Here is a 26,002-nt window from a genome sequence, read left to right on the forward strand (position 1 = left end):
CTCTGAGTGACCTATGCTCACTCGCCCTCCTGAAACACCCTGGGAATGAAGCCATGCACACACACACACAAACATAGACACACACACACACCACACACACACACACACACACACAAGAAAAAGCCGTCTTTCATTACAGTCCTCCACAGGGAGCAGGACAGAGAGAGAGAGAGAGAGAGAGAGAGAGAGAGAAGGAAAGCTGCAATAAAGAGCGAGCTATTGGAGCTGTAGGAAAGAGAGAGAGAGCTATTAGGAAGAAGCTATTGTGAAATATCCAGGAGAGAGAGAGAGAAGGAGGGAGGGAGAGAGGGAGAGATACAGACAGATAGACGGAAAGATAGAGAGAGAGAGAGAGAGAGAGAGAGAGAGAGAGATACGGCTCCCCGACTTCTCTCAGCAGGATTGTGTGTGTGTGGCCGGTGTGTGTGTGTGTGTGTGTGGCCGTGGCAGGCATGGCGTCGGAACCAGGCACCCAGTCCAGGGTGATGTTTCAGACCAAAGCTGAGGAGCCCCCCCATCGCAAACTGGGCAAACTGACCGTCAAATACAACCGCAAAGACCTGCAGAGGAGACTGGACATCGAGGAGTGGATCGACGGACAGCTGCACCTGCTCTTCGACTGTGAGGTGAGAGAGAGAGAGAGAGAGAGAGAGAGACTGTTAGTTCATGTTAGAGTGCTTTTTTTTGCAGGTTTTTGGCTTTAAAGCTGTTTTTTCTATAGATTTTAACAGTGTTTTTCTATAGCTTATAAATGTGTTTTATATATATATTTAAAGGTGTTTTCTATAGATTTTAAAGGTGTTTATATATATATATATATATATATATATATATATATATATATATATATATATTTAAAGGTGTTTACTACAGCTTGCAGAGGAGTTTATATATATGTAAAGGTGTTTTCTATAGCTTTTTAATGTTTTTTCTATAGATTTAAATGTGTTTTTTCTATAGATTTGAAAAGGTGTTTTTTTTCTATAGATTTTAAAGGTGTCTTTTCTATAGATTTGAAAATGTGTTTTTTTGTAGATTTTTAAAGTTGTTTACTATAGATTTTAAAGTTGTTTACTATAGATTTTAAAGGTGTTTACTATAGATTTTAAATGTGTTTTTCTATACATTTTAAATGTGTTTTTATAGATTTGAAAAGGTGTTTACTATAGATCTAAAAGGTGTTTCTATAGATTTTAAATGTGTTTTTTCTATAGATTTGAAAAGGTGTTTTTTATAGATTTAAAGGTGTTTTTTATAGATTTTTAAAGGTGTTCACTATAGATTTGAAAAGGTGTTTCTAAAGATTTAAAAGTTGATGTTTTCTATAGATTTTAAATATGTCTCCTACAGCTTTTTGCCAGTTCTGTAAAGGATCCAGAGGAATGGTAGAAAGTGAACAGTGCACCCTGAGCTATACTCCTAACAAATAATGGATTAGATTCTTTAGTTAATACTTTTGACCAGTCTGACAGCTGTCCATAATCATAAAAAACAGTAAATATAATAGCAGAACTCTATTCTGTCCTGCAGCACTGATGCCGAACGTGTTATGTAAGCTCAGGTAGATCAGCTTCTGCTGTTATTTGCTGTGTCACTTGACTCAAGCTTCTGGTTACTTAGGGTTGTTTTCAGCTCAGCTTCTCCAACTGAATGAGAATGTGCACAACTGGCGGCGTGCAAAGCTTTTAAGATGGTGCACCAGATGATCATCGTGCAATTTTGATTGATATCTATAAATCTATATCTACAAGTTTTCAGCACATTTTACTAGTTATAGAATTTCCAGTATATCATACAGCTAACACTCTTACAGCCTACAACATAGAAGCCAGGCAGTTAATCATAATATATTACCTATATATGTTTATCTATGATATCATGAGGGATCAAATCTATAAATATATATATTACTGTAGATGCAATTATGATTGTGTTTGATGCTTAACCCATTAGTCTTGTTCTTCACTCTCAATACTGCAGTTTATAAACATGATTAATAACATTAACATAACAGTTTGATAGGCCCTACACTAGAGCCCTGTGGAACATCACAGGCCAAACCAACTGCTCGCCAAATAATTCACAAAAGTTCCTGCATTAGGATTAATAGATGAACCGAGCTTAATCTAAGATTTAAGGGGATGCCATGTAGACTCTGTAGTTCACTACACTGCTTTGCAAGTGTGTGTGTGTGTGTGTGTGTGTGCGCTACATGTTTTTCTGTAAAATTACTTGTGGCTGGTACTTAGACATTTCTAAAAAAATCTATGCGGACTAAATCGCTTCCACTATGATTGGGAGATGCTGGTTTGAATTCTAGTCATGCAGCTTGCCATCAGCTGCCGGAGCCCTGAGAGAGCACAACTGGCCTTTCTCTATTAACGTACAATTTGAGGCAACAAATTACCCTAAATTATTTAAGCAAATTCAACTTAGCCAGGCTTATAGTGTAGAAAGAGAAAAAGTCACTTTTAAAGTGTTATTGCCAAACTTACAAGTGTCTCTTTATACAAGTCATTTTACAGGTCATTAAAAACAGCCCATTCTCTCTGCTGAAGATGAGCACTAACCCCCCTCTGGGGTGACAAATGCTTAAAGCATAATCTACGTCTTTTCTCCTGCTGGAGTTTACAGTCTGAGCACATCTAAGAACTTGAGAGGTTTACTGACTCCATCTCAGAAGGTTCTGCCATCTGGGGGCTTTTAGTTCAAACCATTAAAATTATAGCTGTAGATAGGAACAAGCAAGAGCTAAAGGCCTTGCTAAAATCCACCTATATCTAACTCCACTATAGTGCTGGTTTCTGCTAGTGCTCCCATTAGTAGTATTATATAATATGTGGCAAGGCCTATTGTGCTCTCTTAGGGCTCTGGCAGCTGATGGCAAGCTGCATGAATAGGATTCAAACCAGCAATCAGCCGATCATATTGGCAGCACTTTAGACTGCTGAACCACTATAAATCTATGCACTTTCAAAGTTCTCAGTTCCTTGTGCTTAATGTCAAAACATGCTTAACTGCAAAATAAGCACAATTACTTAAATCTCTCTCATTTGCTGACTTGCCATTGACTGTAGGTACAGATCCCTCCCTCAGACAAAGTCTGCTGGCTATTCCTGCTGTGTACTGTCTGAGGGAAATGGCCGATCTTCAACTGATTTAGTGAGTGGAGCTCTGGTACAAAAATATAAAATGTATAATGCTTTTTTTCTGCTCAGTCAACTCAAACTTCAAACTTTCTCAAAGTTATTCACACTATACTTTATTTGGACACACAGTTAGCATAATGCTAACTATTGGTAGAAACTATAGGTTTCCATTACTTATTAGCTACATGAACTTTGTAGCTCCAGTGCAAAACTAAAAAAAGACAGCTTGAAACACCAAATAATAATGTATTGGCTGATTGATTATATTTTGGATTATATTTATATTGGATATATTGGATATAAATTATGCTAATTTTGTCAGCATCATTACTGGGTGGTCTTTACGCTCAGAGGACATCCAGAGATTGGGTCACAGCATCTCCCACGCTTCTATTTGGGGAGATGAAACAAAAAGTCCTAATCATGAGGCTGCGTGAAGGCGCTCAGCTGTCTCTGGGGATACCATGGCAACAAGGCCCTGTCCGGTATGTGAGATGGGTAGAAAGCAGATTCGCCACCAGAGAGGATGGAGAGGATGGGATGCATGAGGAAAATGACGATGGAGATGATAGTGACATGGTGAAAACTGGACTTTTACTCTTAAAGGTCTCCTTCCTTCTGTTGTTTATGATGCTGCACATGATGAAACTCTTCCTCTTTCTCATTTTCTGCAGCAGCTAGTAAAAGAAAATATTCAGAAAAACGAGTCGATCAGGAAAAGCACCGTGTCTACATCAACCCGTGAATTAGTATTCATGGCCCTGCCCACCTTGGTTTGCGACTGCCCACAGACAGAGTTGAAGCCATGCGGCGACGCCGTCTCGTCAGATAGGAGATAACTAACAGCGCTAGAAACAGCATGCAGTTCATTCCTGTGTTATTTGTGCGAATAAATCATTGTCTTTTAAATGATTAAATACCACATTTTGATTTTTCAAATATATTTTCTTTCTATTTTGAAAATATTAAATATTAAATAATAATTTAGACAAGTGTTTGTTATTATACACAGCTCTGGAAAAAAAATAAGCCATCAAAACAAGCTGAACAGCTTGAATTTTTGCACCAGGAGTAAAGCAGCATAAAGTTATCCAAAAGCAGTGTGTAAGACTGGTGGAGGAGAACATGATGCCAAAATGCATGGAAAAAAAACTGTGATTAAAAACCAGGGTTATTCCACCAATTATTGATTTCTGAACTCTTAAAACTTTATGAATATGAACTTGTTTTCTTTGCATTATTTGAGGTCTGAAAGTTCTGCATCTTTTTTGTTATTTCAGTCATTTCTCATTTTCTGTAAATAAATGCTCTAAATGAGAATATTTTTATTTGTAATTTGGGAGAAATTTTGTCTGTAGTTTATAGAATAAAACAACAATGTTCATTTTACTCAAACATAAACCTATAAATAGCAAAATCTGAAAATCTGATTCAGAAGCTGAAGTGCTCTCTTATTTTTTTCTAGAGCTGTATATCAACCATGTTTTCATCAAATGCCAAATGCATGACAGGATATTACAAAACAATATTATAGTATTTATGTTTTTAGCATTGAGCTGCACACGATGCCCTAAATCAAGTTGCTTGGTGCCCTATTGACCGGTGTGCTATAGATTGTTAGCACTTTGCTAAAAATGTACAAAAGTATACTTGGAAATAATATTTTAGAAGTATATTGAATAACATTAAAGTAAAAGTGAACTTCATAGTAGTCTATTTTTTTAAAATACACTATATTGTACTTTGTAAAAAGTATGATCAAAGTTTACTTTTAAACATTTGATGAAAGCATAATATTTATGTACTTTTAATATATATTTTAAGTAAGTACATAAATCTAAAATCTTCTCAGGACATTTCTCAATATATTTTAAGTTTAATTAAGTATATATTTTTTCACCAGAGTATTGAAATGCATGCACTGTTTTTTTTTTTTTACCTACACTGACTGGCTATAGTAGAGGAGTGGCCATGCGTTTGTCCACATGGTTGGTAAAGGCACTGAATTTTGCATGGCCTGGATGAAAGGTTACGCTGTGGGTATGCCGATTCTTCCGTGTGGAAGCATTTACAGTCAGGCCTCTGTGTCACGCTCTGAATTATTCATACTCATCTCTAATGTATGCAGACACTCACTGGATCCTGCAGCTACTCTGCACATTGCTGACATCACTGTGCCTTATGATAACGATAAATAAAAGGTCAATAATATTATGCATGGTGGTGAGTATATGCTTGTTAATGCTCTTACCCCTAGTGAAAAAAATAGATTAAAGTATACTAAGTATTATGGGTGTCACGATTCTCTAAATCCTCGATTCGATTTTATTTCTGATTTTAGGGTCACGATTCGATTCGATTCTCAATTTTCTTTTTTTTTTTTTTTTTACAGCAGAGAGGCCTATACCAGTTTTAGATTAGTCTATGGTCAGTCATTGGTTTGATTCATCAAATTTACAATATCTTATTTTAAAAGGTGGGCTTGATATAAGTGATGCAAAGTGATACAAGTGATCTGTAATACACCACATTAATCACTAATGGTTAAATTTAAATAATTTAATTATGATTTATATGTAATGCTATCTAGTGGCTTTTTTGGAAGCAGCAGTGTGCACTATTACAACAGCAATGTGCAACATAACAAAATAAATAATAAAAAAATATATTTTTTGCATATTATTTGCTTATATATACCCATATATATCCTAATTATAATTACAGAGCAAAGAATACATTTTAACTGTTATTATAATACCTAAATGTATCTTTTTTTTTTTTTTACCAATGAAGCAGTTACTACAGGATACATTGTACTTTAAGTGAACTACTTTACCAGTTGTTTTAACACACTTTGCTAAAATGTCCAAAAGCATATTTGAAAATAAGTATTTTAGAAGTAAATTAATTCTTCATAGTAGTCTATTTATTTAAAATACACTGTACTTTTTAAAAAGTATGATTACATTTTACTCTCAATTATTTAATAAAAGGATAATATTTATGTAATTTTAATATATTTAAGTAAGTACATAAATCTGTTCTAGTATATTTACAGCATACTTAGACATTTCTCAATATATTTTAGGTACAACTAAGTATATATTTTTTTCACCAGAGTATTGAAATGAATGAATTGTTTTTTTGGGGGGGTTAAACTATCACTTTAACTACACTGACTGGCTATAGTAAAGGAGTGGCCACGCGTGTGTCTACATGGTTGGTAAAGGCAGATGGTATTTACAGAATACTTGGACATTTCTTAATACTGTATGTTTTAAGTACAATTAAGTATATTTTTTATTTCACCACGGACAGTTGTTGGGAATGAGGCTTTATATATGATATATTTGAAAGGTATTTTTTAAGTGCACTTAATTGTTGAGAATATTATATTATATCGTCTTTCTCTTTGAAAACAATAAGCAGTGGAATATACAGAGTGTACAGTGTGTACAGTGTTTTTATAGTGTGTACAGTATATACAGCGTAACTGTTTGTGTTCAGGTCGTGTGTTTGGTGCCTCAGGGGTCAAAGGTTCCTCTGTAACTTCTCCTACGATTCTCATATCAGACATTCTTACACTGTAAGTGGAATGCAGTCTACAACCTTTGTGCCGTGATGTGTTTCGGTGGTGGCAACACCCTCCGGTTCTCTGGCAGGAAGTGCAGAATGGGTCACGTGATCAGTAATGGATCCATTTAAGCCAAGCACTATCGTCCGGCTCCACATGCACTGTCACTCAGGCTCTGGATGCTGCTGGAGATTAGACTCGCTCACTTGCTCAACCTGTCAAATAAAAGCAAGAGCACCCTTGATTGAAGCCTTGAGTGTCAATGAGAGCAGAAGTGTTATTTAATAGCTTCCCACAAACAACAATACACTCTCAGTCTCAAACAAAACTTTTATAAATCATTGGTTGTTCAGGTCAGCAATTTTAGTTACACACAATACAGGCCAAAAGTTTGGACGCACCTTCTCTTTTCAGTGCGTTTCCTTATTTTCATGACTGATATTTACATTGTAGATTCTCACTGAAGCATCAAAACTACGGATGAACACGTGGAGTTTTATGTACTTAACAAAAAAACATGTTTTATATTCTATTTTATATATGTACTGTATCTTAACCCTCCTATTATGTTCATTTGTCAGGAACAGCAATGTGTTCCAGGGTCATTTTGAATTTGAATATTAATTATTACTAATTACTCTATCAATATTTAGTGCAATGGTGTTCCTCACCTCTAACAGGTGATGCTTCAGTTATTCAGGATAATTCACTCGTTTATCATTAAAAAAAAAGAAAAAAATACATGTTCCAACTTTTTTTAATGTTTCACTACTTTATTACTTTTAAAAGACCAACATATAAAACAATAACTTTACATAATATTGAAATATAACATTTTAATTTAGTTTTAGATTTTGTTTTAGTTTTGCAGGGGGTGGTTGATTGCAAATATGTAAGATGAACCATTTTCATATTATATGTTGTACACTAATTTAGACAAGTTTTAATTTAAGTTTCATACTAAAAAGATATTCAAGATATTCAAACTTTAAAATGGGTCAAATTGACCTGGAATATAAAAGGAGGGTTAAAATATTTGGATTGGAATTTCTTCCTATATCCCAACCCTAACTGCTGCAAGTGATTATTATTTTGACAGATATGATTTAATCAGATCTTAAGGAAACCTATGAAAACTCCATGTGGATTTGTCAAAACTAGGTCAAACCCTTCTAAACTGTTTTACGTAACACATTAATATACTCACTTTATAGACATGATGTTAATTAGAGTTAATATATAGTGTTAATTTAACACTGGGGATTTTGCTGTGAAGATAATTAAGCATAGGGATTTCTTCTGGTACTGTGAATAAATCTTGGGAAGAATAAATGCCAGTTAAACCAGTGTCTCTGAGCATCCTACGGCCTGTAGCTCCAGTCTGGATTGTTAACAGGTAGACGGGTACAGAGGGGATCACAGGGCTCAAACCTTCCCGCTGTCTGAGTGTTTTTTATTGAGCTGTAGACGCTGCAGTCTCAGGTTATGTCTGACAGTAAGAGCTGCATTAAAACCCACAGGCTGGCTTCATTGACTGGTGAGTTTGCTGCATAGTAGTCAGAAATCACATGCTGTTCTCCTCAGTAATATATTTTAAATTTAACCTTTCTGCACCTGCGTTGTTCAACTAGCCACAGAGTTTGTAAATATATCTACGCAAGTGAGTGAGGGAGAGACAGAGCGAGTGTGCCACAGACAGCGCGAGAGAGCAAGACACGGCGCGAGTGAGCGAGAGAGAGTGTACGTAAGGGTGCCTTGCCGTGCACGCTTTCCGCATTTGTTGCGTTACAGCCAGAACACTTGCATGATTTCAGCTGCACAAGACATACTTTTCCTGTCGTTACGATAGCAAAGACACATTGACATGCCCTGAATTAAGCTGCACGGTGCAATGATGGCATACATACAAATCTCTAAAATCGGGCCCCTTAAGTGCCTGTAAAAAGTACAACCCCACTGGATCCACTGTGTAAAATGTAAAAACTGTGTAAAAAATAAAATCTAAAAGATTTGCAAATAATTTTGGAATTGTAGTAATAGAGTGATAGTAATAGAGTGATGAATGAATTAGAGAATAAGGGAATAAATGCGTCTCAAACTACTGGAACTCAATCTTAATCCTTTTTTGTGGAGAATTAGGATTATTCTTGCTGTGCTGTGGTAATAATCAGAGGAAAATAGGCTAATCTAAGTAGGTGGTATTTTGCCTAGTCTTTGTAAATTTCTCATTACGTTTACTCAGTAATTCATGTATTTCTTCATGTATTTTTTTTGTGTTTTTAAATATTGCAGCTAATTAAATGTTACTGCATGAAAACAAAGAAGATAAAGATGATTTTATACAGTGTTTTATGAAATACATAGAAATTCATCTTTGTTGGTTAATGAAACAAAAAGGCCAGTAAATTGTTATAAACATAATGATTTGTTTCATGTATTTTTATATATTGTGCGAAGTTGACTCATACTCCATTTAAGTCTTGTTTTTCACCCTTTTCCACCCTCAAACATAAGCCTAAAGCACCCGCAGGCAAAACAGAGCGGTATAATTTCAAATTAATCCCTATTTGAACTAATCCTTTGTAATGCGTTCTTTTCTGTCTGGCAGAGCTGCATTAAAAATAAATTGGGGGCTGAATTATGTGCCATTGTTTATCTAACAAGGAAAACTGGTAGCAATTAAACAAGAATCATTTGAGTGTTATTGTTTACAGAAATTAAATATGCTCATTATCTTAAATCACATCTCTTCTCCGCTCTTTCCAGGAGGAAGAGATTCCTGAGTTGGAGATTGACATTGATGAACTTCTGGAGCTTTCAGATGAAGAACAGAGAAGTAGACTACACGTAAGTTTGGCTTCTTTCTTGCACATTTTACTGTATACTGTATATATATATATATATATATATATATATATATATATATATATATATATATATATATATATATATAAATGGTTTATATAGGAGTTCATTAAAGGTTATAGCTTAATGTATTAAAACTGAACCCGCTGGGAGTCTTCTGTATAAATGTGTATTAAACTTTGCTTTAGAGAAAGATTCAGCCATGGCTGCAGTACATCACGAAACAGCTCTGAGATCTTAAATTTAAGTAAATGCTTTTTAAAATCTATATTATGGATGTGTGTGCGTGTGTGTGTGTATATGCAGTCAGGTTATAGCTCATTAACCTCTCTGCTTAGTTTCAGTGACAGCAGATTTAAGTTGAAAAATTATTTTCATTTCTTTCCCACCAGGAGCTTTTGCAAGAATGTGGAAAGCCAAAAGAGGTTTGTGCACACTTTCATTAATCTCTCTCATAAAAAAAACCCTCAGTGATGTAGGATGTTAAAGAAACTACAAGATAAGATAACCCTAAGATAAATCTCCAGTATTAAAGCAGCAAAGCGATGGCAAGGCACTCAGTACAAAAAAAAGTACAAAAATTAAAAACTACAATTTTGTTTCATATGTTTGTACTGTACTGCTGAATACCGTCAACATGCTGTTGAAAATAGAGGAAAGTAAATATTGAGAACTGTATATCTCATTTTGCTATACTTTTAAAGTGTACTCTGGAAATTACTGTATTTATTGCACTAAAAGGCACACAGGAACATGTAACTTTTTTATATAAGGATTTTTTTCTTACTAGGCATTGTAAATGTATTATTATTTTGCTTATATTATTAATAAGCAGTCTTACTTAGAATTCTCACCTTATTTTAAGTAATGTAAACTTAATATAAGCACCAGTCAATTTATTCTGATTCTTGTGTCCAAACTAAACCAATCATTATGCTTCCTACTCTTGATTTAGTGATTTTTAGATAGCCAGTCAGATTGTGTTGCTTAATATAAGCATGTACATCTCAATTTACATACAGCTCTGAAAAAAAAAAAAGAGACCACTTATTGATTATGTTTTATCTCGATTTAACCAAAAAAAAATTAAAAACTCTGGAATATAATCAAGAGGAAGATGGATGATCACAAGCCATCAAACCACCAAACTGAACTGCTTGAATTTTTACACCAGGAGTAAAGCAGCATAAAGTTATCCAAAAGCAGTGTGTAAGACTGGTGGAGGAGAACATGATGCCAAGATGCATGATTAAAACTGTGATTAAAACCAGGGTTATTCCACCAAATATTGATTATTTCTGAACTCTTAAAACTTGAAAACTATGAATATGAACGTTGTTTTCTTTGCATTATTTAAGGTCTGAAAGCTCTGCATCTTTTCTGTATAGCAAAATCAGAGAAACTTATTCAGAAACTGAAGTGGTCTCTTAATTTTCAACTCTCTCTCCTCTCTTTATTCATCTTCTCAGGACTTTATAAACGGATTGCTTTATCGGATGAAGGGCCTTCGCAAGATGTCAGGACCCCTGAAGAAATAGTCCTGGGTGGACGTCCACAAGTGAAATAATGTGAATAACCCCCACACCCCCCCAGCCAGAAGCCCACCTTCACCTGTAGAGAGTTCAGCGTCTGTCTGTCTGTCCGATTGTGTAGAATTCCCCTGCACCAATGGGTCAATAAGGGAGATGAATGTCGTTTTTGAGTATTACTATTTATGTACAGACCTGACAACTTCTTCCAGCAGACATAGAGTTGCATTATACATACAATTGTACTGTCTATTACTCTTTTTTGTGACTTGTACATTTTTGGTTGCCTATTTATATATTTTTGTTCTGGAAAGCATTGAATGTGAACATAAAGAATAACTTTTCAAGTGAAATCTGTTGTTGATGTTTAACTGGGTTGTGAAATATGTTCTCTTCCTCAGTTTGGGCATTAACTCAAACTCAAACTCCACAGAGTGCCATAACAAAAAAAAAACTAAAGCTTTAAAATGAGATGGTGAGCTTTTGTTAAAAGAACATTTAGTTATAAATGCGAGTGAGTGCCTGAAATGGCTGAAAGTACCAATTTACAAACAATGGATATATATTTATATAGTTTTATAAACTACAGACATCTTTTCTCCCACATTTTTAAATAAAAATATTGTCATTTAGAACATTCATTTGCAAAAAATGAGAAATGGCTTAAATAACAAAAAGGACGCAGAGCTCAAATAATGCAAAAAAAAAGTTAATATTCCTAAAGTTTTAGTTTAGTTCAGAAATCAATATTTGGTGGAATAATCCTGGTTGATTTTTAATCACAGTTTTCATGCATCATGTTCTCCTCCACCAGTCTTACACACTGCTTTTGGATAACTTTATGCTGCTTTACTCCTGGTGCAAAAATCCAAGCAGTTCAGTTTGGTGGTTTGATGGCTTGTGATCATCCATCTTCCTCTTGATTATATTCCAGAGGTTTTCAATTTGGTAAAATCAAAGAAAATCATCATCAAGTGGTCTTTTAAGCTGTACTTTTTGAAACAAATACGCTAAAATTTTCCAAAAGCATTTTAACAGCAATTTTAGAGTCAGGGCCATAAAGGAACAAATGAAAAGGAACTGCGATTAGAGACAAATAGTAGAAAATCCAAAAAAATTACTGTAAAACACTGTCTCAGGTTGTGAGGCAACATTTACATGACTTTCTTAAAAAATAAAATAAAATAAAAAGATTTTACAGACATTAAGCTATCATTAAACCCAGACAGACATGAATAATTCTGCCATTGTAAGTTTCTCTAAAGCCACATACTTCTCTGAATGACGTGCATGACAACCATTTAAAACTTGAGAGAATGTAAAAAAATAAATTAAAAAAGCGGAATTCCCTTTAAAACCACAAACCAGGGCAGGCCAATACCAGACACAAGCCAGACCTGCAGTGTACGACTGAGACTGAGACTATAGACTGTAGAAATAAAACCTATCTAGCATATTATACCCCAAATTATTGAGGTATAAAAGTCATTTTTTAAGGCTCTAGGAGGAGCATTTGGTGTTGTTTTTCATTCTAAGTCAAATGAAGCTTTTCTCCCCTGCCAGTTTGGCATATGCTCTGCCCCTGGGCTTTTGCTACCAGTAATGTGGGAAGACGGTGCATTAAGTATGGAAATGGAACAAAATATGTGCTTTTTTTAAGACATGTTCTCCTCCTCCTATAATCTTTAGTCAATTTTACACTGGCCATGAACAAATCTAATACTTTGGGACAAAGTATTAGATTTTATCTGTTTTTCTAAATCATGTTTAAAACAGTAGCTTATGTGTACATATTCCATTATAAATGAACCAATAGAAAGGCTGAAAAAAAAAAACCTGTTAAAAAAATATACTTAATTGTACTTAAAACATATTGAGGAATGTCTAAGTATACTGAAAATATACTAACAGATTTATGTACTTAATTAAAATATATTAAAAGTACAATGTTTGAAAGTAAACTTTGATCATATTTAAAAAAGAAAAAGTACAATATAGTGTATTTAAAAAATAGACTACTATGAAGTACACTTTTAGTTTAATGTAATTCAATACACTTTTGTACATTTTTAGCAAAGTGTGTTAAAAACAACTGGTACAGTAGTTCCCTTAAAGTACAAGGTATCATGTAACTTTTTCTTAAAAAAATAAATTAAATTAATATTACTAATTTAACTACTTACAATATACAGGAACAAGAAGTATATTTGTACTCTAATGTAAATAGATCACATATATTTAACATCAATTCTTAGTACATGTCTAATATACCTGGTGTATAATAATAGTGATACAGCTGCAATACTCATTAAATGTATTGTAATTTTACTGTAAGCATATTTAAAATATGGGGTTATATTAAACATAAAGTAGTTTAAATGTTTAAATGTAACTTAAGTATATTTTAAATAGTTCCATTTTAGTACAGTTAAGTACACTTAGCACAATTTAAATAAGACTTTTGTACTATTTTTATACAATTAAAGTATAAAGTACATTATAAAGTACATTATACTTTTATACTTTATTATGCAGCTTCTACGAGCATCTGAAAGGGTCTCAAATCCATGCCAGTTTTCTGAAACTGCACTGTCACCACAATCCTTACAGAACAAATGACAAATGAAGTTCGAACAGAGGACAAACACACTATTGTAGGTCTATAAATGGGTAATTGTCTTAAAGACGTCACAGAGTGACCGCACTGTCGCAGTTTTCAAGACAGAGTTTGGTGTGTGAGTCTGGTGTCTGTATGTGTGAATGTGTGTCTTATTGTTCACATCAGACAGGTACTGAATAGCTTAAACACAGACAGGGTCAGTTCCTGTTTTAGTGCAACTTTAACTAGATTACTGGATTACTGCCCAACAGGGATTTTTGCTTTAGTGTTAAAGGTGTATAAAAGTACAGTACAGGCCGAATGTTTGGACACTTCTTCTCATTCAGTGCGTTTTCTTTATTTTCATGACTGATATTTACATTGTAGATTCTCACTGAAGCATCAAAACTATGAATGAACACATGTGGAGTTTTATGTACTTAATAAAAAATGAGCTGAACCTCCACAGTCACCGGACCTGAACCCAATCCAGATGGTTTGGGGTGAGCTGGAGCACAGAGTGAAGAAGACAAAGAGCCAACAAGTGCTAATAAACACCTCTGGGAACTCCTTCCTTCCTTCAAGACTGCTGGAAAACTTTTCATTTCAGGTGGCCACCTCTTAAAGAAGCTCATTGAGAGAATGATGCCAAGAGTGTGCAAAGCAGTAATCAGAGCAAAGAGGGGCTATTTTGAAGAAACTAGAATTTTTTTTTTTTTTTTAGTTATTTCACCTTTTTTTTGTTAAGTACATAAAACTCAACATGTGTTCATTCATAGTTTTGATGCTTCAGTGAGAATCTACAAAGTAAATAGTCATTAAAATAAAGAAAGCGCATTAAACCACACTGAAAAATAAAGGTCTCAAATTTGCCTACCAATTGTTAAAGATGCTCAATAAACAAAGACAGATAATATAAAGTTATCAGAGATAAATTGCAATAACAGTCTATGGGTCAGTCTATGGCTTATTACACATATGCTGTAGGCTAATTTTTCACTGAGACATTTTAGCTAACCTATTGGCTAACATAACTAGCTAGCTAGCTAAATAATACATTAGCTTGTGCAGCTCTCACATATATATTTATACTCTTTTCATTTTATTTAACCAAACCATTAATAGTATTTCCCATTTTTAAGTTAAAAATACTAAGCTAATGTAAATTATAAAACAGCAACAACAAAACAAACAAGCTGTTTAAATTAGCTAAGCTAAGCTAAAGTTAGCACTAGCAGGGCTAGCTAAGCAAACCACTCACCTCAACTTCTTCATTGTAGCTGATTTGTTGAGGACTATTCCAATTTTTCTTCACTTGTTTATGAGGTAAAAATGTTAGATAAGGATTTTAACTAATTCTTATTTTGGCTAGCTATATCATATTAAATAATTTATGTACTCCACTCCTTCGCTTCTTGCTGCTCTTATTGTTTTTATTAATGGTTTCTTAAAGGGATAGCCACACTTATAACAATCCTTATTTTACTCATATTTGGCGTTCCCTATCTAAGCTCAATGGGAAGGATGAATGGGCTTTTAAAAAATAGCCTTTATCACATTTTTACAATTTTACCATTTTAAATATCCACCCAAACTCTTTTCTTTTTTTTTTTCACCCATTTTTTTCTCCCCAGCTTAGCTACACTGGTAGTAAGCTGAATATTACCAATCACTAAGGATGCCACAACACAAAGAGTTTAAAGACTAGAACATGCTTCTTTTTTAAAGTAGCATCACAGCGCTAACGCTCAGAGGAAAGCACAGCGACTCGGTTCTGATACATCAGCTCACAGACGCAGGCTTGTGCTGATCCACATCACCCTAGGAGTGATGAGGGGAAAGAGCGCCATCTACTGTACCCACCCAGAGAGAGCAAGGCCAGCTGTTCTTTCTCAGAGCTTTGGCAGCTGACGGCAAGCTGCATGACTGGGATTCGAACCAGCGATTTTCTGATCATAGCATTATACCCTGTGAACCCCTCGTCTCCATGTCTAACCAGCTTTAAATCATGTTGATATACCAACACTGGAGAGTTGTTAACTAAATATCATAAAATTGTCAAAATAGAAAAATATTTCAACCTAATTTCAGCATTGTAAAAAACATACTGTGAATTTGTTAGAAAACATATGCAAAAGGTCATTGGGAGACAATACATCTTAGCTGGCCACCACCCACAGTTTAGTGTTTCTGGTCTTCTGCTTGCCCTAAAAAGACATACAGTCCATCAGGCATGCATCCATACATTACCCATGCTCCATTTACTGCTATAGGGGAGGCGCTTGTGGACAAATCTGGGAAGAACAGCATCTTAATGGATCTCTCACTGCAGATATGCTCTGTGTATACGTCCCCAGAGACGCTCAGTAATGCCCTGCTAATGCTGAAGCACTTCCTCTCTACTCATCACTTTCACACTTCCCTTTTTCTTTTCTCAGCCTCTTAGTCGTGGTCAACTCGTCACAGCTCTCTCTTTCAAATTCCCAAATCCTTTTTGTTCCATTAAAGTGTTTACTACCAGCTGATGCGATATGTGCAATTACGATACAATGCAATTAATACAATATAATAAAAAAAAATATTGTAGGCATATTCCACTGAATGGGTGCCATTTCTGTCCCCAGGAAATTACACGTATAAATGTGCACACAAAATAACTATAAAATACATTATATTATTAAAAATAGTGTACTAGTACATTGACCTAATTGTAAAAGTATCAGATGCAGTTAAAATAATAAATAACACTGTAAAAATAGCATTTGTTACCTGCCCTACTTTCTAACTGTAAACTGAAACATCTGGAACATTCTACAACAGGAAGTCACATCTACAACAGAAGATCTGAAGATCATGGGATCTGAAGATCTGAAGCTCATGGGAAGACAAGAATTCAATTACCTCATTAGTTTTTTTTATTATTGTAACGATGACTGAGGAGCTCAATCTCAACACTTTAATTCTTAGATATTATTTGTTTATTTTTAAAACTTTATTTTTATTTATTTATTTGTGTGAAAATTACTATAATGTGCTCAGTGTCCTCATGCTATTAGCATAGCCGCCATTTAGCTATTTTTCATGTTTTTGCTAATTCTATGCTAAATACTCATTCCTGTTACTCAAAACATAAAAAGTAGCAGGAGTGAATTTCAGTAACAGGAGTGAGGTCCAGTAACAGGAGTGATTTTTTTGTCATAAATATCAATTATTTGTACATGCAGTCTATAACCATTGCTTTTAAATAAAGACTTTCTTAAGAATAAATTCAAGGAATTGGTGGACTGAGATTGACCACTACGTGTTTTAAGTAGTTAAATATATGTGTTATTAGCTTCAGAGTTAAAAAAAAAAAAAAAAATCCATAATTTTAAGATAAACGACTCTCGTGCACTGCTTTAATTACCAATAGTCAAACATTTCTTTGGCCACAATATTTAGAAAGCACCACAGCATGGCTAAGCAGAAGTAAAGGAAATCTGTTTGTCTTATTAAGTGAAAACAAATCATTTTCTTTCTTTATTTTTAATTTAATAATTATGGAAAGTCAGTATGACTCACAAATCTATTTCATGGTGAAAGTATCAGATAATAGTAGTGCTGACAAGCTGAACCAACGCATTACACATTCATACATAGTCAAAAATACACAAAAGCCACATTGATTATTACTTAATAATTTCAGACCCTGTGTCCATTAAATTTTTTTGCCCATCATTTTTCCATCAGAATAGACCATGAACCAGCCACTGCAAAAGTTTACCAGCCAAAGAAACAGTAGCTTAGCTCCGCTCACTGCACTGGAAAACACAGTACTAGAGCAGACGAGGCAAAACAGGAGCTTATTTTTACATTTAAATTTTATGCGGTTTAGAACACTTTTTTTAATAATGTTTTTTTACTGGAGGTTCGTGCTATAATGTGTAATATTGGCACTGATGTGCTGCGGCCGTAGATCAGCTATCTTCTGGCAAGAAAATTTATTAAATATGCATTTTTATACATATTATTTATGCTGTATGTATATTTTGACCTTACGTATAATCAGTTTGATTCTTGCTTCTTGCTTTTTCATATTAAAAAATCCAACCAAAAGGAAAAAAATATATATTATATTATATTTAGTATACTACTGCAAGTGGTTAGATGATTATGAATTACCCTGGACACCTCTGAGTCCCTACACTTATATATTTAAGTAAATTAGCAACCTACTTTGGCTAGTCTAGTCAATGAGAAACCGTGTTCACCTTGGGTTTGGATTTGACTACTGTACTACTGTACAAGTTCACTGTTACATACAGACAATATCAACACTTTGACGGTCATGTCTTCTTCTTGGCTTTTTTGGGGGCGCTATAACTGGATGTATGGTGTTCTTTTCTGTCATATTTGTCATGGCCTTCCCTGTAGCAACACAAAAAAGAGAACAGTGCAGTGTTTAAATAAATGAAGATCATCAGTTAAACACAACATTATTAAAATCTCTATTTTGACATATTAATAGTGACATATTTTATAAATATGCGCTTCCCTTTACACTGTATACAAATCTAATAATAAAGGGCTCAGTATGGCTTAATGGGCTAAAATGATTAGAAATAAAATCTGTCTACAATACTTTTTTTAGTTAAAAGTTGAGATTTGGGATGCCATTATCCCATTATGCACCACAATATCATATATTATTATACAAATCTATGATTTAAACCTGGAGAATTCATTAATTACATGCAAGTTTGCATAGGCCATACAATCCTTACACAGCAAACCAATCTACAACTCTGTAAAAAATGAAGAGATCACTTCAGTTTCTGAATCAGTTTCTCTGATTTTGCTATTTATAGGTTTATGTTTGAGTAAAATGAACATTGTTGTTTTATTCTATAAACTACAGACAACATTTCTCCCAAATTCCAAATAAAAATATTCTCATTTAGAGCATTTATTTGCAGAAAAACAAAATAAAATAAAAGATGCAGAGCTTTCAGACCTCAAATAATGCAAAGAAAACAAGTTCATATTCATAAAGTTTTAAGAGTTCAGAAATTAATATTTGGTGGAATAATCCTGGTTTTTAATCACAGTTTTTTTTTCATGCATCTTGGCATCATGTTCTCCTCCACCAGTCTTACACACTGCTTTTGGATAACTTTATGCTGCTTTACTCCTGGTGCAAAAATTCAAGTAGTTCAGTTTGGTGGTTTGATGGCTTGTGATCATCCATCTTCCTCTTGATTATATTCCAGAGGTTTTTAATTTGGTAAAATCAAAGAAACTCATCATTCTTAAGTACTCTCTCATGTTCTGTAGCTTTAACGGACATCCCAAAAGCCGCAGACAGGACATGATGCTAGTTTCTGTCTCATGATATATGGCAGGCCAGTGTATAAATAAATCATCTCACATAGAGAAATAATTATATAAATCCATATAAATCATCTGTATTTACACTAAATAAATAAGTAAGGGTCTCTACCTAAAGCAGCGGCTGCAGAACAGGTCCCGGTCACACGTGTGGCAGCGAATGGTGGCGTTCTGGTTGCAGATGCAGCACCACGGCAGCTCTTCCTCATCATCACCCTCCTCACTGTCTGAGCTCTGCCTCACGAACGCAGTAGCAGAAGGTCTGGATTTAGATGACTGAGCTGGAAACTTCAACAAAAACAGGGCTTTTTTTAATGAAGAGCACATCCATGAATCATTTCTAATGATCCTTCTTCAACTTCAAACTTGTTAATTATTGCATTATTATTCCCTTATCGTATAAATATAATTCATAATATCATAAAAAAGCTGTAAATGCATTTCTATGGAGGTTAAAGCTGTTGTAGATACTGCCACCTCATGGTAAAGACACGAATTACACTGTAATTTGTGGGTTCAAATATTACAATATTACAATAAGTGCGGTCAGTGGCTAATGCTAATACTACTCCAGCAGTATTATTGGCTACAGGCCGATGATAATGAACTCTGAATGGCGAAAGAGCTAGAGCTTAGCGCGGGTTATGCTAATGCTGCTCCAGCAGTGCTAGCCAGAGTTATCAGCAGGCTAAAGGCCGGTATACTTACCTCTTAACAGTAAAAGAGCTAGCGCTTACCGCAGTTAGCAGCTAATTCTCATACTGCTCCAGTGAAGTGTCTTTACTGCTCCTTAATACCTGACTGGTAGAATTTATACATAAGGAGCACCGGATTATAAGGAGCTCTGTCTATTTTTGGGAAAATTAAAGGATTTTAAATGCCACTTATAGTGCAAAAAATATGGATACAAAAAAAACAGGAACAATAAAAACAAAGCTATACATTCACTACAGAAAAGCTCAAGTGTATTGATTCACACTGTACATATGTGAATAGACTTAACAAGGTCCTCTAACTGACACTGTATCTCCTAATGACCCAGTTCATCTTTAGATTGTGTGAAAACAAGGATACTTGCTTGAAAATCAGAGACTTAAAATAACAGCAGACTATAAAAAGCATAAAACAACAGTTTACTGTTTAGTCAGAGTTTTGTATTTGAAACTCTACAGCTATTGTTCTTTATCCAATGCAAATGTACATGTCATCACTTGCTATTCCTGTGGGAGCTCATTTGCAGAGAATATATGGTGTTGAATAAATGCTGTTCTGTCTGCAGGTGGGAGAATGTGAAACGCTCGTGAGCTCAGTGCTGAAACACAGTTCTGTGTGAGGTGTGCGTTACCTGTGTTTTCTTGGGTTTGGACGGTTCCTTATTTTCTGGCCCGCTTCGCTCTGGAGGGATGTTATATCCACTGGCCTCGTCTAAAGCAGCTTCTTCTGACAGCTGTAAATCAAAACTGCATTAAATGCATGGCGTGCAGTGCAAAGGATGTTTTTATTTAAAAAAATCTAGCTACAAAAATAAAAATAAGATTAGTTATATGTTTTATATCGCAAGTAATCCGTCCAAGTAAGTGTTAACAACAATTCATAAAGAACAAGAGTAGAAATATTAAAAAGACAATCCTACAGACCCTTTTTATAACTCTGCCAATCGCTTCCTCCTCATTTTCTTCATCACTCTCAGGATGCTGGATGTCTGCCACAGTAACTGAAATAAAAAAAAAACACAATTATAGACCCACACGGAAAATTACATAAAAAAAATACTTTGTCCACTTTTGTAAGGATCCTAAATATGGGTGCAGTAAAACAACTCAAAACAACTGAAGCCATGATAAAAGCACTGTGTCAGCTCAGTATCAGTACATAGACATGTGCTGAAAAGGTCTTCTGTATTTAATAAATCTCATATTATCAATGCATTCTAGCTTAACAAGTTTTAGTTTCACTATATATTAATATATATATATATATATATATATATATATATATATATATATATATGATTACCTCTGGTTTTAAAATTCCCAATATGCTGCCACACTGTGATTCCATGCTTTATTTAATGTTTACACAGCTGTGTTTTTGTATTATAAGTTGAGAAGCTTCACTGTTCAGGTTAAAGGATGCAGTACTACTCTTTCCTCTTGTAATGGCAGCCTCTGCTGGTCCTAGTGGGGACTGCACTGTGAATGGCCAGGCTTTGTCCCTCACATGAAGCTCATCTCCATCACACATGAGCAGTTTATCAAGTGTGTCCCAATTTTGTACTAACATACTACTAATGTATGTAGTATAAATAAAAGTGTCAAAGTTAAGCATACTCAAAAACCTTTAAAGAGAATTCCAGAATGAAAAACAAAAAGAGATCAAAGGTTGATTAATTTAAAGATAGCATTATTTTTATATCCATAACAATTTAACTCTAAACTCGTAGTGTCAAATGATTAAGGAAATCATTGGTGCACCTTATAATCTGGTGCTCCTTATATATGAATTTTATCAGTCAGGTATTAAGGTACCTGACTGGTATTAAGTACAGAGTTATACAGGAGTTTCAGAGCAGTATTAGCATTAGCTGTTAACCGCACTAAGCGCTAGCTCTTTCATCATTCAGAGCCCCAGAACTATCAGTTAGCTGCTAATGCTGCTGCACCCAGCCTTAGTGGAAATCTGGAAATCTATGCTTACTGTAAATAAACAGAAGCGCTTTACTCCCCCCCCCCCCCACCACACAGTGGTGAGACCTGCTGAATTAGAAGGAAAACATTACAACACCCCTGTTACAATATACTATCGTACAATTGAATACAATATAATAGAACAACAATAATATAGAACAACAAAAAGCTTATCTTTCCTTAATTTAGCTAAAGAAAATGTATAATGAGTGAAGAAACTAATAAGTGGTCATAATATTCTGACTGAACTGAGTGCAGTAGATTTAAATGTAGAATTAAAAGAGGAAAAAAGGTGTTTTTCCTCAGACGTGTACTGTACGCCCCCTCTGTGTGCAGAAGGTTACCTTTGGCCGGGTCTCGTCCCTGCAGCACAGCCAGCCTTTTGGCCATTTGAAGAAGCTGCTCCTGATTCTGCTCCTCACATTTCAGCTCATCCATGGCCTCAGCCATGAGACGACTCTTCTCCTCCTCCAGCTTCTTCAGGGACAGCTGCTCATCTTCCAGGTTCTCCGTCCCGGACTCCAGCTTGTTGAGATCGTTCAGAGGACTGGCAGGAGCCTCTGGGTTATTAGCTGAAGGGATCCAAATTAAAAAGTAGGAAAAAAAAAAGTAATTACAACTTAATATGGGTTATTATGCATTGTCAGTAGTTTATCGTGAACATCCTTTTTCTATAATCATATTAATATAACCACATACATGACTAAACATACCTTAATTAAACAGTATGAACATGCATTGTGATAAAAAAAAAAAAGTGTTCTTACTTAAGTGTAGGGATGTGCCATAAAAAGGTGAACAATATTATACCCTGAAATAGGGTGCCATATCACCCACCCCTAATTCTCACATCAGGGTATTACTTTTTTTTTTTTTTTTTTTTTTTTTTTGATGTTTTTAGCAAAAGAAAAATTCACACTATTCTCACATTTTCACATTATATATCTACTAGAGACTAGAGAATATATCTGTCCAGTATCATTTATTTACTTTAATGCTGGATATATAGAGATATTTGGAGTGCATTATTATTAGCATCATGACCTCATTCTGGATCATTGACTTTTGTTACAAATCTGATAAAATTATTTTATTTTTAATATCTCAGTTAGGGGTGTGCCATATCATATCGGATGCAATCATTTTTTTTTATTCAATGTTTTGTCATATTGCCAGATGTAAACAGTGTTTTTAAATAAGCTTCTTGTGCGCTTTTTAAGTTATTAATGCCTGGTTTTAAATATCAGGGCTCTCTGGATTCTAGTAAGGAGGTGTGGAGCTACTTTGAGCTGGATAACGGTGTAAAAAGTGATTTATCAGGGTAAATTATGCCCCGTATCTCCCAGTCTGAAGGGTGTTTGGACGAACTATTAAAATTTCTGGATCTCTGAACGCTGTGGGAGAACAGAGGTGTGCTAATCATCAAAGGTAAGTACTTTTTTTTAATCATGTTTTACTACAGCAAAAGTCCATTTTACACTGGAGTTCTCCTTTAATTGTTTAAAAAAATCACTAATAGATAGATAGATAGATAGGTTCTTAACGCCGTGCCGACACACTAGGGTCATCACTAATAGATACAGTAATTCAGTATTAATTTACAGTGAATAAGAAAGTGTGTCCACTCTTTTGACTGGTACTGTACGAGTCTAAAACTCAAATCGCATAAAGCTGTTTGTCTGTTTTAACACACCCAGTTGAATTTACAGAGAGTTTTACAGTTACTGTTGTTATGAAATCAGTGGGGCGGGTAAAAACAAGACTGGAGTTTGACACCGCGGCTCTAAATAAGGCAGTGTAATAAATACCCTCTGGAGAATGCTGGTTGTCAATGGCAACTTCCTCAGTCATCTGCGTGAGTAAGTCACTGGCCTGTTCAGTCTGAGTCCTGGTATCAGGTGGCCGATGAACCTGCGCAAAGCAGAAACACCATTCTGAGTGCATACATGTCTCACATCACATGAAAAACATCCATATGAACATTAATAAATCATATATGTCTGGTTCTCTGAGCCTAAGTCATATTTTCCATAAGAGATCTGTGAATATCACCCATTCTTAGAGGGACAGTGTCATGCATTGCACGTGTCCACACATACATGCATTTCGCTAGGGATTAGTGATATAAAAAATCTGATAGATCAGAATATGTTTACCACCACATTATTACATTTTAATTAGTTAATATATATACATTTTTTGTTTTAGATACATAAATTAGAGGGTTTATGCATTACACATCCCAGCACTAGGGTCTAGGGTCAAGTCCCTATCTGCATGGTTTTCTTTCCACAATTCAAAAAACACGGAAATCAGGTAAACTAAATTCACGCAACTAAACTAAAGGCGCAGTGAAAATACTTTCATTTTTACAGAAATTATCAGTACGACTACAGTCCGATTTACTCACCTCTAAATTGCGAAAGAGCTAGCGTTGCGGTTAGCAGCTAATGCTAACACTGCTCCAGCCTTAGTGCTGGAGAAACTTTCCTGAAACTTTTTTAACGCTGTACTTCAGTGGAGTGGCTTTACTTTACATACATAAGGCGATAAAATACTGACGATTTTTTGGAAAATTAAAGGATTTTAATTTTGTGAAAAATACAGTAATATGAGCATGAACTGTAATCCTTGCACGTACTGGAGGTGGTGCTTGGGAGGGAGGGGGCTTTCCTTGTAAGGCAGCTAATCGATCTTCCATGTCCTGAGCTGAAGGCACCGGCTGGTCTGGAGCTTTTAAAGCAGCGAGGCGAGACTCAATCTCCCGCTCAGACGGTATGGACTCTGCATATGACATGCAAAACAAAATTTCCATTTTTGCTTATCTTATCTGGTGAAGAACATCTCAGTTGACTAAAACACAGTATTATCACAGTCTTACTTGGCTTTGTTTCCTCCTTCAGCTTCTGAAGTCTTTCTGCGATAACTCGGTCCTCCTTACTCAAACCTTTTGTTGAAATAGGAGCGGATATGCAGTTCTTCCCACTGTTCTGTCTTTGGGGTTGATTCGGAGGTTGACTTTGTTTGGCTTCAAGAGCAGCAACTCGTCTGTAATAATAAAAACAACATACATGTGAAGTCAGACTCCGCCCTTATTTTGAACATTACAGAGTAGCATCACAGCGCTAACGCTCGGAGGAAAGCAGCGCAGCGACTCGGTTCTGATACATCAGCTCACAGACGCAGCCTTGTGCTGATCCACATCACCCTAGGAGTGATGAGGAGAAAGAGAGAGCACCATCTACTGTACTGTACCCACCCAGAGAGAGCAAGAGCAGTTGTGCTCTCTCAGTGCTCCGGCTGCTGATGGCGGGGGGACGATAGGATTTCTGTTCTTGCTCACAATTATTCATACATATCCACATGCGCCTGTGCTATTTAAACGACACAGACAAAAGCGGCAAAAGTGGCTTTTTGTGAATTTTAGTTATACTGAACTCATTCATATTTTTTTTTCAAAATCTTACTTTTTATAGTTTTCAGGTGGAGACCATCTTGCAGCATCATTCTGTTTTCCATTACTGTAAAAAAACAAACAACAAAAGGACATTTTATTATCACGTGAGACATCATGTGTCACAGTTCCCCCCCAAGCCATAGCTAGTTATATATCAGCAAGCATACACCTAAATCAACTTAATAAACACTAAAATAAGAGTTTTTACCTGGTGAGGTTCCCGTGGCACTGCCTGCACACCTTCTGCTGAGTGTTACCGAACCGGGGCACCAGAGCACTGAACTCCAGACAGCCTGAACAGAACGAGCGGCTGCAGTTTTTACAGCCCATCTGCAACACAAGCACTATTCATTTAGATACATAAACATATATAAAACACGCCCATATATTTAATATATATTTAACCTGCGCAGATACACAAATACATACCTCTTTCTTGAAGAGAGTGAACTTTGACGCACAGCCATAACAGCGGTTATTCATAGCTGATAATTAATAAGCTACTATATCTGATTAAACGTTAAGTTACACTGAAAAGACTGTCCACATTTATAAACAAACAGTTCAGAGAACATAAGCCGTAACGAGCTACATAAATGTAACTATTATTCACTAATATTCACATTTATTTATATTAATTATCACCAAATTAACATTTAAACCACTAGCGAGGCCTGAAAATGCAGACATTTCAGCCTAGGTCCTACTGTAGCTACATGTTTAAGGAAGGAAAACACAGGAAGCGTGATGCAAAGCCTCACGGTAAATGTAGTCC

The 26,002-nt window shown here is 35.2% G+C and overlaps 2 protein-coding genes across 2 annotated transcripts; one reads left to right on the top strand and one right to left on the bottom strand.

The window, feature by feature from the left end:
* Positions 1 to 234: 234 nt before the first annotated feature.
* Positions 235 to 11,470, top strand: ppp1r14d (protein phosphatase 1 regulatory inhibitor subunit 14D). Its single transcript, XM_049463539.1, has 4 exons — positions 235 to 626; positions 9,490 to 9,570; positions 9,981 to 10,013; positions 11,058 to 11,470. The coding sequence occupies exons 1-4, from the start codon at positions 453 to 455 to the stop codon at positions 11,124 to 11,126; spliced, it is 357 nt and encodes a 118-aa protein (XP_049319496.1). The 5' UTR covers positions 235 to 452; the 3' UTR covers positions 11,127 to 11,470.
* Positions 11,471 to 17,067: 5,597 nt separating this feature from the next.
* Positions 17,068 to 25,965, bottom strand: zfyve19 (zinc finger, FYVE domain containing 19). Its single transcript, XM_049463535.1, has 11 exons — positions 25,657 to 25,965; positions 25,436 to 25,557; positions 25,238 to 25,291; positions 24,652 to 24,818; positions 24,412 to 24,554; positions 23,579 to 23,681; positions 22,115 to 22,342; positions 20,721 to 20,797; positions 20,429 to 20,530; positions 19,196 to 19,371; positions 17,068 to 18,123 (listed from the first exon to the last, which is right to left on the bottom strand). The coding sequence occupies exons 1-11, from the start codon at positions 25,708 to 25,710 to the stop codon at positions 18,042 to 18,044; spliced, it is 1,308 nt and encodes a 435-aa protein (XP_049319492.1). The 5' UTR covers positions 25,711 to 25,965; the 3' UTR covers positions 17,068 to 18,041.
* Between the last annotated feature and the right edge of the window lie 37 nt (positions 25,966 to 26,002).

The sequence above is a fragment of the Astyanax mexicanus genome, chromosome 14 (genome assembly GCF_023375975.1).
Source record: "Astyanax mexicanus isolate ESR-SI-001 chromosome 14, AstMex3_surface, whole genome shotgun sequence".
NCBI lineage: Eukaryota > Metazoa > Chordata > Actinopteri > Characiformes > Acestrorhamphidae > Astyanax > Astyanax mexicanus.

Coding starts and splice junctions, on each gene's coding strand:
- zfyve19 (XM_049463535.1), bottom strand. CDS start 25,710: ATGAATAACCGCTGTTATGGCTGTGCGTCAAAGTTCACTCTCTTCAAG. Junction 23,682..24,411: donor CCTCCCAAGCACCACCTCCA/GTACGTGCAAGG, acceptor TGCTTTGCGCAG/GTTCATCGGCCACCTGATAC. Junction 22,343..23,578: donor CAACCAGCATTCTCCAGAGG/GTATTTATTACA, acceptor GGATCCCTTCAG/CTAATAACCCAGAGGCTCCT.
- ppp1r14d (XM_049463539.1), top strand. CDS start 453: ATGGCGTCGGAACCAGGCACCCAGTCCAGGGTGATGTTTCAGACCAAA. Junction 627..9,489: donor ACCTGCTCTTCGACTGTGAG/GTGAGAGAGAGA, acceptor CGCTCTTTCCAG/GAGGAAGAGATTCCTGAGTT. Junction 10,014..11,057: donor AATGTGGAAAGCCAAAAGAG/GTTTGTGCACAC, acceptor TCATCTTCTCAG/GACTTTATAAACGGATTGCT.